At 39.6% G+C, this 14,330-nt stretch overlaps 1 protein-coding gene across 1 annotated transcript in view; it reads right to left on the reverse strand.

Annotated features, from left to right (window-relative positions):
- Positions 1-1,540: 1,540 nt before the first annotated feature.
- TES (testin LIM domain protein) overlaps positions 1,541-14,330 on the reverse strand; it is a 37,769-nt gene continuing 24,979 nt past the window's right edge. The window contains exons 3-7 of the mRNA XM_054023746.1: positions 10,848-11,100; positions 9,177-9,512; positions 5,695-5,910; positions 5,008-5,166; positions 1,541-3,015 (exon numbers count right to left, since the gene is read on the reverse strand). Of these exons, the coding sequence (XP_053879721.1) occupies positions 2,824-3,015; positions 5,008-5,166; positions 5,695-5,910; positions 9,177-9,512; positions 10,848-11,100 (1,156 nt within the window). The 3' untranslated portion in view covers positions 1,541-2,823. The remainder of the gene's footprint in view (positions 3,016-5,007; positions 5,167-5,694; positions 5,911-9,176; positions 9,513-10,847; positions 11,101-14,330) is intronic.

Consider the following 14,330-nt stretch of genomic DNA (forward strand, 5'->3'; position numbering starts at 1 on the left):
AAGCACCTGGGACCCAGACGGACATGGGCATCCCAGAAGTATGAAGCAGAGAGAAGAAGTAGGTTCATCAGAGAGCAGCATGCCTTTAGGCTATCTAGAGAAGAGAGCCAGGCTGGCATGCTTGAGAAAGCAATGAGCTCATTACTACAAAACACTGGGTTTCAGCTTGGCAAATTTAATTAATGACTGTCAGTCACTCAATGAGAAGATGAACATGCATTGCCTCAATTTGGCAGTTTTGTCTAATACTCAGACACAGTGCCATCTATAAGCCTCAAGGTGTGAAACTGTATCATTTAATCATCACTACAACCAGCCCCTCTGGGATGTCTGAATGTTGCCATTACCTTGGGAACAGCAAAATCCCATGACAGTTGAAGGACAGAAAGTGAACATCTTGGCCAATTAAAGGATCATTTAGGGAGATCACATGCTATTACTAGAATGGAATTTGGTCAGACATCACGGCAGATCCACCCAACACTTGCAAAAAAGCAGCAGTTACATCTTTAGAAGCAATTGGACCTTGTTTTATTCTCATCCAACAGATGGTGCCTCCACCAGCATGACAGGTCTTTGGTTCAGTACTAATTCAAAGAGTTGTTCATGGGAATCACCCCACCACTTCCTATAGCACATGTGTTTTCCTTGGATGTCTCCCATCTAGCTACTGACACAGCCTGAACCTGCTTAGCTTGCAAGATCACAGTCCATGGTGGTACAAGTTCAGGGACATGCACTTTAGGTATGTCCTCTTGGGCTGTTAGGATGTCTCAAGCCCAAAGAGACGGTTGTACAATTTTCCATAATAAAGGGTCCAGGAAACCTATGTTTGTGTCCTGATAGACCAGTGTTTCTCAAACTTTTGTACTGGTGACCCCTTTCACATAGCAAGTCTCTGAGTGCGATCCCCCTTATAAATTAAAAACACTTTTCTATATTAAAACACCATTATAAATGCTGGAGGCAAAGCAAGGTTTGGGGTGGACGCTGACAGCTCACGACCCACCATGTAATAACCTTGCAAGCCCGAGGGATCCCAACCCCCCCAGTTTGAGAACCCCTATGCTAGACTGCAATACTAAATTGGTTATTGTTCATGTAGTTCCAACTGTGGTATTTTGCAGCACACTCATTGGCTCTCAAAGCACTTTACAAAGGCCTCAATGCTTCTGTGCAGTTCTAGCACATCAGTCTCACTCAGCAGACAAGCTGAGAGAAATCATAGCCCTCAGGGCTCCCAGTCCTGTGCCTTAAGCACAAGACCTTTGATACAAAATTGGAACTAGTGGTATTTGAACAAAGTTGTATAAATTCATATCAAGATCATGATCAGTACATGGTTTGAACAGACCTTTCCCTTCTGTATTCTAAAGTGCATAAAAAGACAACAGGAACAAGTATTATCTTCAGAACAGTGCGAAGCTTAAAATCGTTACCCAAAGACTTTTTTTTTTGTCCTTGACAATTAACTCCCCCTGCTGCAGTAAAGGCATAATACAGCAATTAAAAGAGTGGAATAGAAATTATGCAACTTAAGTTGAGCAAAGCTTTTTTATTTGTGAGCATTAAGGTACATACAGGACGTGTAATTTTTAAAGAGATGAATTTGAAAATTTGCATAGTTCTTTACAAGACCAACATCTCTTTCATTCATGTTTGGCACCTGTATTACACAGATTAAGACATTTCAGCATAGAATCTATTCTTAGAAAGTAAACAAATGTAAATTTTAGCCCCTCCCCATCAGATCTCTCCCCAAAATAATCACAATATTTAATCCATTTTGAGTTCTAGAGTAAGTAAAGTTAATATGAAGCTGTAAAGTTTTTGTTCAAATACAAATACTGAAAGGGTCTTGTGAGAAAACTATCCATTTGTTTCTGCTGCTGCTAAGAATTTACAACATATGCCACTAACTTCTGGATAAAAATTCAGATCACTCAAAATGTAAAGTTATTCACCTTTCATAGAATGCCAGATTCTCAGAATAAAATAGATGTGTTATTCTGTGCCATGCCCCTTGATAAATTGCACAAGTTAGGAAAAGGGCATTCACAAATACTGGAAAAGCCAGTTTACAATTCTTTACAGAGGAGGAGAAAGGATATGCTCAAAAATCAGACTGGCCTACGCTTGTTGAACTAGAAGAATGAATCCTCACTCATATATTCCAGCTTGACAACAGTTTTCTTTAGTTTTCATGTACACCTACTAAAAAGTTAAGTTGTTTTCAGGGAGAGTAAATTAAGAAGATTAAGTGACAGATTGCATTCCGCTTTTATTGAGTTGTTCTATAAATCTGGGTGCATTTTTGTTTTAGACAAAATGTTTGGCTTTAGCAAATTGCTCGATGAAAGCAGGAATGCTTTTAAAACCGTTAAATTAATTTACTGCCCTAACTGAAGTGAGAAACCTGTATGTATCACTCACATAAAGAGCCACACCCAGGAAATATGCTCTGTTAGTTCTAAGCTTGTTTTCTATCCTACATTTTACAAAAGAAGGATAAAGGAAAGTCTTCTTGGTGAAGACAGCTCTTAAGGTATGTAGCTCACATCATATTTTTCTACATATCTGGGATATGAAAAAGTTAGCATTAAGTGCTCTAAAGCAATACCATAAAGAATAGAGAAATATGAAACTTTCACAAAGTATTACTCATAGTTAAAGAAAGTAAGTTACAGAGCAAGTTTCTTGGTTATTCATTCAGAGTCTTTGGGAATATGCCAATTTTAAAATGCCCAGATATTGCATTTTACAGTAAAAATGCAATGACTTTGAAACATGGGGATACTTAGTTTCATGTACATATTCCCCTTCTTAAGACATCATTTTTTTCTTACATTCTACTGAGCAGAAGACCATTCCTTCTATTGGCATGAATTTCTGGCCAATTAGACTCTTGCTACAACAGGAACACAGGAAGCACTCTGTTGTGGCATGCCAGTTGAAGTTGTTGTAGGTTACACGCTGAACTTCTGGATCAATAGCATTATGGCAGCCTTGACAAACCTGATGAGTGAAAACAGCAATCAAATTATAAACACATTCTCTCTCCAATTTGAGGAGAAGATAGAACTCATGGAAGGCAATAGGAATTACTGGCTGGGAATGACAGATGCACAAAGGGGAATAAATACTGTAAGAACTCTTCTAGGCCAAAAGAAAGCTTTAAAGCTAACTTGGCTATCAGATGGTTTCAAGTAGTCAGCGTACATGTTAAAAAATAAGCGAACGAGCAAGCACTAGTGTTTAAAAATTAAAATAAAAAAATAAATTAAAGAACCCATTGCAATAGAGCCTAAACTTAAACATTTATATAGCGATGGTGACTTGAGGGGCCAACCAGGACAAGTCCTCATTATGCTATATGTTGTACACAGCACCATATTAAATGCCACGTCCAGGGTCATTGTCATTATTGGAACAGCTTGCCACTGACAACACAGCATTAACAGACCTGATGAATTGCATAGCCAGCGTAGGGGAAGTTACCTCGCACCATCACTGACCTCTGCAATTACTTGCATTTTTCACCCACTGATTTCCGTAACACAATCCAGTATGGTCAGTAGCTCCTGTTGTGACAGATATGGCAATATCCTGCAGTATTCTGGACAAACCTTACTGAATTAAGTCTAAGTATCTTAGGAGTTCATTGTATTACAAATGCAAATGAGTTTGTATTATTGTGGGATTGTATGTAAGGTCTGTGGGGGGAGACCTGACTAATGTAAACCCTGGAAAGTGTTATGAGCGTTAGAGGACTGTTTAAAACAATGTACCCTCTCCAGTTATACAAGAGCTCAGCCTTTGGCAACCCCACCCTGAGGGGGCCTTTGTCAGCTGATCATCTGTTACACGAGGACAAATCAGAGTCCCAAACTGTATAAAGGAGTGATTTAGTCATGAACATTCTTGGTCAGAGCAAACAGGTGTTATGAACCTGTGACCACAGAACACCCCTCGTATGGGATTTAAGGACTGTTCATCTGCTAGACTCCTTGTTGGAACTGGAGTGAGCTTTGGTAAGCTTATTAGCATGTGTGTAGGTTCTTTCACCTCAAGAATAAATGTGCTTGCTTAGAAAGGGCAGTGCAGTAACTTAACTGTGAACAATTATGCTGTTTATAGCCTCAGAGGAGAAGGCAAAGCAGGGCTGCCTAGTCATTCTGACCTGCTGGGGAACTCACTTCCTACTTCATGATGATCTGCACTATTACTTTATGTGTAATCAGTAATACCTGAAAGGTAATGACGACATCTGAGATAAAAAGCCACTGATGGTGTAGTGATGAAACTGACAGTGTGAAAGTGTGAAAATGGTAGTAGCCATGGTTTATGTTAGCAAAATGACTTAATGTCTCCTAAATCTTAAAACCATCCTGCTATCCTAGTAAGTTACACAAGTCGTCATTATTGTATACAGTGTTGTTGTACTGTGTTGGTCCCAGGATATTAGAGAGACAAGGTGGTGGAGGTCATATATCTTTTACTGGGTCAACTTCTGTTGGTGAGAGAGACAAGCTTCTGAGCTTACAAAGAGCTCTTCTTCAGATCTGGGAAATGTACTCAGAGTGTCAAAGCTAAATATATTTCCCAGACCTGAAGAAGAGCTCTTTGTACGCTTGAAAGCTTTGTCTCTCACCAAGAGAAGCTGGTCCATTAAAAGATATATTACCTCACCCACAAAATCATCATTAGCCCATTTTCAAATCTTTCAGTTTCTAGGAAGTCTTGGTTCAAGTTTACATACTAAATGCTCTGTAAGTTGTCTAGTAGGTTAACATATTGCATTCTTTTAAACTGCTTCTATATATACACAAATTAGAAAATTATTTCAGTATCAAATGAAAGTAGAAGACAACTGATGGACTTTGACCCAAATTGAAACAATTCATACCTTAGATAGCATGGATGAGAATGTGATTGTATACTGTACCATCAGAAGTTATTGTAGTCATTCTCATTTCTTACAAATCAAGATAACATGAAGTATCTTACCACAGCATGGTTCTTCACGTAGCATGGTTTGCAGACAGGCTTGTCATTTACCATGACATAGATTTCCCCAGCCAAGACGCAGTCACAATCAAAGCAGCAAAAGTGTTTCAGGTGCCAGTTTTGACCCTCTGCCTGGGTATATTCATTGCTGAATATCAGCTATGGGGGAAAACCACCACAAATGTATGATTTGAACAGTATTTCTGTCTAGGAAACTTTATACCACTAACAAGGCATGTTGCCAGGTTTCCAAAATTGGTCATTTGATTCCACTATTTCTGAATCCAGATTGTTCCTGCACATTTAAGTGTATATTCCATGCACATTTAAAGTTACATTTGCTTGGCTTTGTTTCAGAGACCCTCTAATGACGCTGTTAATGCAGTAGATTCCAATGGCATTAATCAGTCTGCTCTCTGCATTTTACGTTAAGATATTTGTATAATTTAGCAAGGCACTCCACCTAGCGTCCTTAGCAAGAAAGACTTAAGCAAGACCAAGCTAACTGCATTGTATTCCACATATATGTCATCTCTCATTTAATTGATAATTAAAATGTATCATTCATCCCTTTGTATAGCACTGTTTCGTTAATATTCAATTATTTTCAGAAGAAAAGACTGGTTTGCAGTAAAAAACCAGTATTCTAAATATGAACACAGGATGGGGACTGGGGGCTTTCCCTACCTCATCACATCCAGCACATCGGGGTTTCTCACTGTCACAGTAGTGTCTTCCACAATATAGGTTTCCATTCTTCCAGAAGTAGATCATGTCCACCAGAAGTTCACTACAGGTGCAGCAGACAAAGCAAGCGGGGTGCCACAGTTTGTCGTATCCAGCACGCTCAGCATAAACGGCTGGATCACCTTCTTTCATGTTTAATTTGCAGCGGTAGCAGGACTACAATGAAGCCATCCAAATTAAGTTAGATATAAAATGAGGATATATAAAATATATCTATATAAAAAAAAATCCCACAATTTGTATTTCAGTAAATCCTAACTTCCCAGCCTAAAATTAAGGAGGTGGAGTTACTCCCAAGGTCAAGGTTAGAAAGTTTTATCTCAGGTCAAACAATAGGTTTAATTAAGCAATAATACAAGGAGATTGATGCTATGCTAGCATAGCACCAAAGCTAATTCACTGGAGGGTGGTTTTTGCAATGTGTATATTTATCCACTAGAACTGGACTGAGACCACCAGAAAATTTCACATGGCTCATGGAACAGTATGAAAGTAAATTAGTACATGTTACTACAGGAGTTCTGTAAGCTGTGTCATACAGGAGGTTAGACTAAATGATAACCGTGGTCCCTTCTGGCCTTGGAGTCTATGAATCTGTGAAGAGTCAAGAACAGCACCCAAAAGGTGAGTGACCATTATCGCATTAGCTAATCTAGTATTCTATGGACCAACTCTTTGTGAGAATGAGGAATAACTAGTGAAACCAATAGTTGGATCATATAACATAAGAATAAGGCCATATACTTTTAAGTATTGAGAAGAGATTATAAAATAGTGGCTGTATCTGCCAAACATAGAAGGCACATATTGTTCTTATTTCAAAAATCTGTGTGTTAAGCCTACACTCCTGTGCTGCTGAGCCACTCAGGGCTGTTGTCCAATTATCTATCTTTGGGCAGGGGGAAGGAAGAGAAAAGTATAAACACAATCATACTACAAATAGGTTCCAAGAAGTCTAGGCATATTGTTTTACTAATATTTATATTCTATATTGAAGTGGTTTTGTCCGCCAATTTGACATTAGAGATGGTGTATGCTACACTGTTTATTTATCACTTACGCACTTGCCTGCACTGATTGGTTTTGTTTCACGGTGTGCCTCTTTTCCTCCCTCCAATAGCTATACTGTGAATATGAAACTCTCCACTGCTGCTGCAATCCCTCTATTCTGGTTGGCTCCTTTCATTTTTTCCCCAAAACTGAAGTCAATAAAATGTTCTACTCTGCTTTTCACTCCTTTCAAATAAAATATCTCCAGGAAGTGTACATGAAAGGGAGAGTCCAAATTAAAAAAAAAAGGGGGGCAGGGAAACATCTGAAGGGAAAAGCACTAGAAATAATAAATATTCTTTTGGCTCATATCCTTACTTCAGGCCTGGTTCTGCTCCCATAGGAAAACTTGCCATTGTCTCCAATTAGTTTCAATTTGAGCCATAGTAAGACCTCCATGGACTCCACCTCCCCTACAACCCACTAACCCTAGTGGGACAAAGAGGGGCATTGTTCACACAAGATTTTTTCCTGCACCAGACAGATAAAGTTTGACTCACTGAATCCTGACTATCCAATCTCCCTGCTCTACAAGACTTCTTATTTATAAGAAAACAAAAAAGTTCATTTTAATGAAAATATGTATTTGGGTGTGCCCTAATATAGGTAAAAATTTGGTTTTATCAAGGTATTGGGAGACTCCCAACCATCCCCCTTTAAATTCAGTTTGGAAACACACAAATATATATGGGTCATAATATCACTATTTGACTCCTTCTTACCAGGGCAGATCATGCTACACTGAGGTGCTTTAGCTTACACATTCCTAGGAGATTTAAATGGGAGAAAACTGGCAGCAGGGCATTTTCTGTAAATGCTCCTCCACAGTGGGTTGTGAGTGATGTTTCCCTAAAGCCAATATATTTCCAGAGCAGTTCATCATTAGGGTGTGTTGCAAGGTATCACACTTTGCATAAGAGGGTGCTTCTAAGAAAATATTAGAGAGTTTATTTTGTAACACGAAAGATATTGCTGCTGCAGTATCATGAGAAGAAGGTTCTGACTCATGACGTATCTTGTTGTATTATGGCTTAATTTCACCATGGCCTGTCAATAGGTGATTTGCTACACATGGGCACGTTATTTTAACATGCGGTAGCAGCAACCATTACTGCAATGGCAGTCTGGTTATTTATTTCAAAAAGTAGTTACCAATATCTAGTTTGCTGCAACAGTTGAATAAGGATTGCAGAGATGGTCAGATAGAGTTCCTTAACTGCATCAGTCCACACTTAGTTTAAAAGCTTTGAATACACTAGACAAAATGCTACAGAATCTAGTCTTATGTTAGGAATAACTCTTATGATACACTTAGAGAATGAACTCTAAAGTTACAGATTCCTCCCCCACCAGCCCCATGCCTTCCATGCATTATTCCATGTTTTTTTCTGAGATATTCTGAAGTTACTAAAAACACTTTCATTCAGTTGTAGCAGTCCCTTGTAAATGGTTGAGGTGAATAATATGAATTCCAATAAATTTCACTATCTACTCTTTGAACCCCAATAGCAAGAGTAGGAGGGGCAATAAGTAAAAAGTAAATGGTAAAGTCCTAAATTCTGGTAACAAGTCACCTGTGGTTCAGTCTAACCCTCAGTTACCTGTGTATAAAGAAGTGCAGTTTATCAGAGATATACACAGCAGGAGTTTGCAATCTCTAATCCTAACAAAGCAAGTATGGTTAAAACATACTTGTATAAGAATATAAAAGAACACAAGAGTAGTATTTATTTGCTTCATTTTTGTGGAACTGTCAACTAAGAGATCTTATTCAGATCTTGTTGAGACAATAAAATTTTACTACCAGTACTGGGAATGAATGCCTTCCCTTCAACACTGCATAGAACTGAAGACCATACTAGAGAAAGAAAATGTAGTTCTCAACATGAAAATCTGACTAGTCAAAATATCAATCAGTTATACAGTCTGACTGGTGAGGAAACTTACTTTATTAGGAATATATAATATTTTGGTCTTTTAGTTCTAGGTAAAAGTCAGCAAGTTAAGTTACCTCGGAAAATCTTCCCTTCCCAGCAAGAGGAGAGAGAGAATAGACTACTAAGAACATTCCTTCCCCTTACGAGATTAGTTTATAGCATAAAGAAAGAACACTACTCTCATCCATGATCACCTCTTTATGAACCACACTGTTATATTATTTAGGAGAATAAGGTATAATAGTCTACATAGTTAGGAAGCTTAGAGGTATTTGCGGTATACTTTTATTTAATACTGCCAAGAGTCATGCATTTAAGGATATTTCAAATACCTCCAATGTACAAGCTCAATAGGTTAAAATAGTAGTTTGAATGGTATCTGACAGCAGTCTACCTGTAGCCTTTGCTATTACCTGCTGCTATCTTTATACTTACATACTGGGATCCTTTTTGACCTGATGACTTGTCCTCCATTGCTCCTACAGCTGCTGAGGTGCTTCTGTCACCATTATTTGCATTATTCTTGTCAGTGGCTTTAGCTTCCACCTCACTAGGGAACTTGACATCTCCCACACCAAGTGCCTCATTCTTGTATTTCTTCACAAACTGTTCCATCTGCTTCACCTCATTAGGAGATAACTCATGGCATTTCGAAGGATCCTGATCATGAGCAGGCAGCTGCTTAGCCAACTGTTTCTTCCTGTACTGAGCACCTTCTGAGCCAGCCACAGGCTGTTTCTCCTTTGGAAGCATCTGCATATATTGTCTAGCCTAAACCAGGAACAATTAGATATCAGATGCCACTTCAATTATGGAATCTAGCTTTTTAAACACGTGGCTAAAACCAGCAACAGTCAAATTAATCACTAGCAAAATCTTCTATATAAACATTAAGCTCCCAAATTTTAGTAGCTCAAGATGAATGCAGTAGATTAACTGACTTCTGCCCAACATGAAAGACATGCTTGATTCCAAGTCTATTACTGCATTAAAAAAAATTGTAGTATTTACTCCCGTAAGTAATCTCCAACAATACTTAATATTTATATAGCACTCTGAAAACATTGTCAACATGTATGTAAAATAGTTAAGTATTTTACAGATGGAGAAACTGAACCAAAAATCATTCGGCAGCTTGCTCAGGGCACGGAACTGGTTACAAATAACTGTAGCAAAAGAGGAAGATGTAGTTTCAGGAAAGCAAGTACAAAACTAAAAATACGATCTGTAAATGAATGTTAAGTACTGCAGGGTTTAGCATATGTAATTTTAAGCAAATCACTGAAAAGAGATACTGTGTCCTAGCATAGTTTGAAGCAGGCCATAAAGAGAGAATCTCCAGCTATGGATCAGATTGCACTCCAGTACATAAAGTCAACAATTCAAGTTAAAAAGTAAAATAAAAATCCCCAAAAGGCTATCCAAGTGTCTCATCTGGTTGAGCTGCTAACAAACTGAAGGGAGCTTTTCTTTTAGATGTCAACACTGAGCTTGTTCTTACCATATACAGTAACAAACGTGCAGCATTGAGTGTTTCCCTTTACTTTAAACAATGACATAAATTGTATTTTTTTTTTTTTTTTAAAACAGTACATCCCATTTCTTTCAGTCCTTCTAGCAAGGACAGATTTGGGCATTTGTAAATTCTCTTAAGTGCCATTACTAAAGGCATATGCCTAATGCAACGTTTAATCCTAACTATTAGACAAGAACATGGCCTCTTCCCCACCACTTCCAAAGTAAAAACCTCACAGACAGACAGTGTGCAGTAAACTATAAAATACTGAGATCTGTATGAAGACATAGGTGGGGCAGGCTGAATACCAGCACACTTTTATTTGAGAGGTATAGGGGGAAAGAGGGCGAGAGAATCAGGTTTTGAAGCAACTGGGAATTTTAAGAGCTATAAAACAAGGATCAGAGATACAATCAAATCAAAAACAAGGACTTGATCCTATACAAGATCCATAAATGTTGACCCTTCCTGTGGATTCCCACTGTCTCCCCCTCAACCACCAAAATAGAAAACAAACAAACAAAAAACCACAAACCCACACTCCAGGAAAATGTTATCACTAAGCAGAAAGTAAGTTCTGCATTTCTTACCAGTGTCTGATTCTGAACAGGAGGAGCCCATTCATATGTCACAGTATTGATGGATATATTCTTCTTGGCAGACACCGGATTAGTCAGTATCATTACGTTGCGTTTATACATGGGAATTCCATCAGTTTTCAGCTTTGCAATAAGGGTTGTGTATTTTGTATCTTCAAAGAGCTTCCCCACTTTCCGATCTTCCTCGTTGCTTGTGAGGACATCATGTTCTTCCTGGCCACATTTGCAGTTTCGACATATTTTTCTATAAATTTGGAGGAATATAGGCAGTTAGCACCCTAACTGCAGGCCACGTCTCACGTTAGTTACGTGCATCAAAGTGAACCACTAAAAAAAAAAAAGCACATCTGCTGCTTTCCAAAAATGTACATCTATAATAATTTAGTGTTTTTAAAATAGGAATAGAGCAAAAACTGGGGTGACCCTTCTGAAATTAAAGAGGTTTTCCATCGTTCCTGTAGTAATCTTCTTTGCCCTTAAAAGACCCAATCTTTATAAAGCTCAAATGGTAATTCCTTTTCCAGTTTCCACACTTCCCTTTTATTGAACATGCCCACAGTGGTTTGTTATTATAGAGTTACTAATAAGTGCTTAAAAACAAGGTCAGATATTGCAATATTCGCTCAAGAGGACAAATGCAAATCTATATCTGAAGTAGCTACCACAAAAACAGAACACAAGAATCGCCATATGGGATTAGACCAATGGTCCATCTAGCTCAGCATTCTTTCTTCTGAGAGTGGTCAGTGCCGGATGCTTCAGAAGGAACGAATGAAACGGGGCAATTTATCAAGTGATCCCTCCCATCATCCAGTCGTAGCTTCTGGCAGTCAGAGGTTTAGGTATGCCCACAGCATGGGGTCTTGTCCCTGACCATCTTGGCTAATAGCCATTGATAGACCTATCCTCCATGAACTTATCTAGATCTCTTTTTGTATCCTGTTCAAAGAACTGTGGCCTTTACAACATCCCCTGGCTGTGTGTTGTGTGAAGTACTTCATTATATTTGTTTTAAACCTGCTGTCTATTAATTTCATTGGATGATCCCTGGTTCTTATGTTATGTGAAAGGGTACATAACACTTCCTTATTCACATTCCCCATACCATTATGATTTTATAGACCAGTTCCCTCAGCTACATGCAGATAGTTCTAGTGCTTAAAGTCTGCCAACTGAGGGGACACTCCCATTCCCCTGCCATGAAGTGATGTCCGCAGAAGACAATAAAACAGGTTTATTTTGGATGAAGACTGCCTAGCCTGAGTCCCTGGTGAAGGAGGAATTGGCATCTGAGAGTCTGCCAGATATCAACCTCTTCCCAGGTTCTAGCAAGGGAGAGAAAATGTGCCCTGACCAAGGGCCAGCAACTTGAAGAAATGACACAGTGGCTATTTTGTTCCAGATCACATGTGGAGGGGTGTGGGGGGGGAGAGGATAGCAATTGTTATTTTCCAATAATAAAGCACAATGAAGGGACTGAAAATCTGATGCTTTTGGTGGAAAAAGGTTGGGTTAGATCTCAGTTCTAAATTTTAAAGAAGCCGTATTGAGGGTGCAGGAACAAACCATCCTAATGTGCAGAAAGAATAGTAAATATGGCAGGCGACCAGCTTGCCTTAACAGAGATGCTTACAAGAAGTGGAAACTTGGACAGGTGACTAGGGAGGCATATAAAAATATTGCTCGAGCATGGAGGGGTGTAACCAGGAAGGCCGAAGCACAATTAGAGTTGCCGCTAGCAAGGGATGTGAAGGATAACAAGAAAGGTTTCTACAGGTATGTTAGCCACAAGAAGGTCAGGGAAAAAGTGTGGGCCCCCTTATTGAATGGAGGAGGCAACCTAGTGACAGATGATGTGGAAAAAGCTGAAGTACTCAATGATTTTTTTGCCTCGGTCTTCACAGACAAGGTCAGTTCCCAGACTGCTGCACTGGGCAGCACAGTATGGGGAGGAGGTGAGCAGCCCTCAGTGGTGAAAGAACAGATTAAGGACTATTTAGAAAAGATGGACATGTACAAGTCCATAGGGATGGATGCAATGCATCCGAGGGTGCTGAGGGAGCTGGCTGATGTGATTGCAGAGCATGGTGGATAAAAACCAATGATTTTTTTTTTTTATTTAAATCGGATTTTTTGACAAGTTTTTCCTCAAAAAGCATTTTATCTAAAGATAGCTATAATGTATAATGTATCTTAATTAAAACTCAAAGATATCTCATATGGAATAGAGATTATAAATTCTAATTCTATAGTATGAGACAACATATTCAAGTAATGTTTAAGAAAAGTTTTGTAAATGAGTTCCAATAATTCATGGATTAGGGACCCAATCTTATGAGGTTCCAGGGGCTTCTATATAAATTATTTAGGTTAATCTTTCTATCTACCGAATGGGATTCAGTGCTCAGTCTAAAAGATACCATCAGAGATGCTTAGTTTTGCAGTTCTCAAATGGTGGATTTGTGTCTCCAGAGATAACATGCTCCTTTACAGCAAAAATGTTTTAAATTAGTAAATAAATAAACAAACAAACTAGAGGTGAGAAATAACAGACCTCAACCATATGGTCCCTCTGCATATTTGTGCACACAGAGTCAATCCTTTACCTCTCTCTAAAAGTGCAAAGTTTCAAAAAGCATCTCTGTTAAGTCACTGCATCCAGAGCTGCTTGCAGAGAAGCCCAGGAGACCAACTTCCCCTCCTCTACCAGTGCGGAGAAATCCACCTGAGAATCGTGAGGCAGGAGCTCCATGAATTAGCCGTTGCCAAGCAGGTGTTATGTCTGTAGCGGCTTACAATGGCCTGCTGGTTGGCTATGTGGAGCTGCAGGCCTCCGGTCGAATAGACCTTTCGGCCAAATAGGTCCAGCTTCTTGGTGTCCCTGTTTTTAGGGGTGGAGCCTTGGAGCCCCTGGCGCTCTCTCTATTTGGCCTTATCGACCACCAAAGAGTCCAGGGGAGGGTGGGTATAAAGGTGTTCGTGCCCCTTAGATAAAAATCGATCCCTGATCGCTCTGCTGTCGACTCCAGAAATCCACTGCGGCAAGAGGCGGAAGCGGAGTCGACGGCGGAGCAGCAGCGGTCGACTCGCCGCTGTCCTCACAGCCAGGTAAGTCGACCTAAAATACGCAACTTCAGCTACGCTATTCACGTAGCTGAAGTTGCGTATCTTAGGTCGACCCCCCTCCCGCCCCCGTAGCGTAGACCTAGCCTAAGTGGCAGTTCTGCAGAAAAGGACCTGGGGATTACAGTGGATGAGAAGCCGCATAGGAGTCAACAGTGTGCCCTTGTTGCCAAGAAGGCTAACAGCATATTGGGCTGCATTAGTAGGAGCATTGCCAGCAGATCGAGGGAAGGAATTATTCCCCTCTATTTGGCACTGGTGAGGCCACACCTGGAGTATTGCATCCAGTTTTGGGTCCCCCACTACAGAAAGGATGTGGACAAATTAGAGAGTCCAGCGGAGGGCAATAAA

Source organism: Malaclemys terrapin, chromosome 1 (genome assembly GCF_027887155.1).
Source record: "Malaclemys terrapin pileata isolate rMalTer1 chromosome 1, rMalTer1.hap1, whole genome shotgun sequence".
Taxonomy (NCBI): Eukaryota; Metazoa; Chordata; order Testudines; family Emydidae; genus Malaclemys; species Malaclemys terrapin.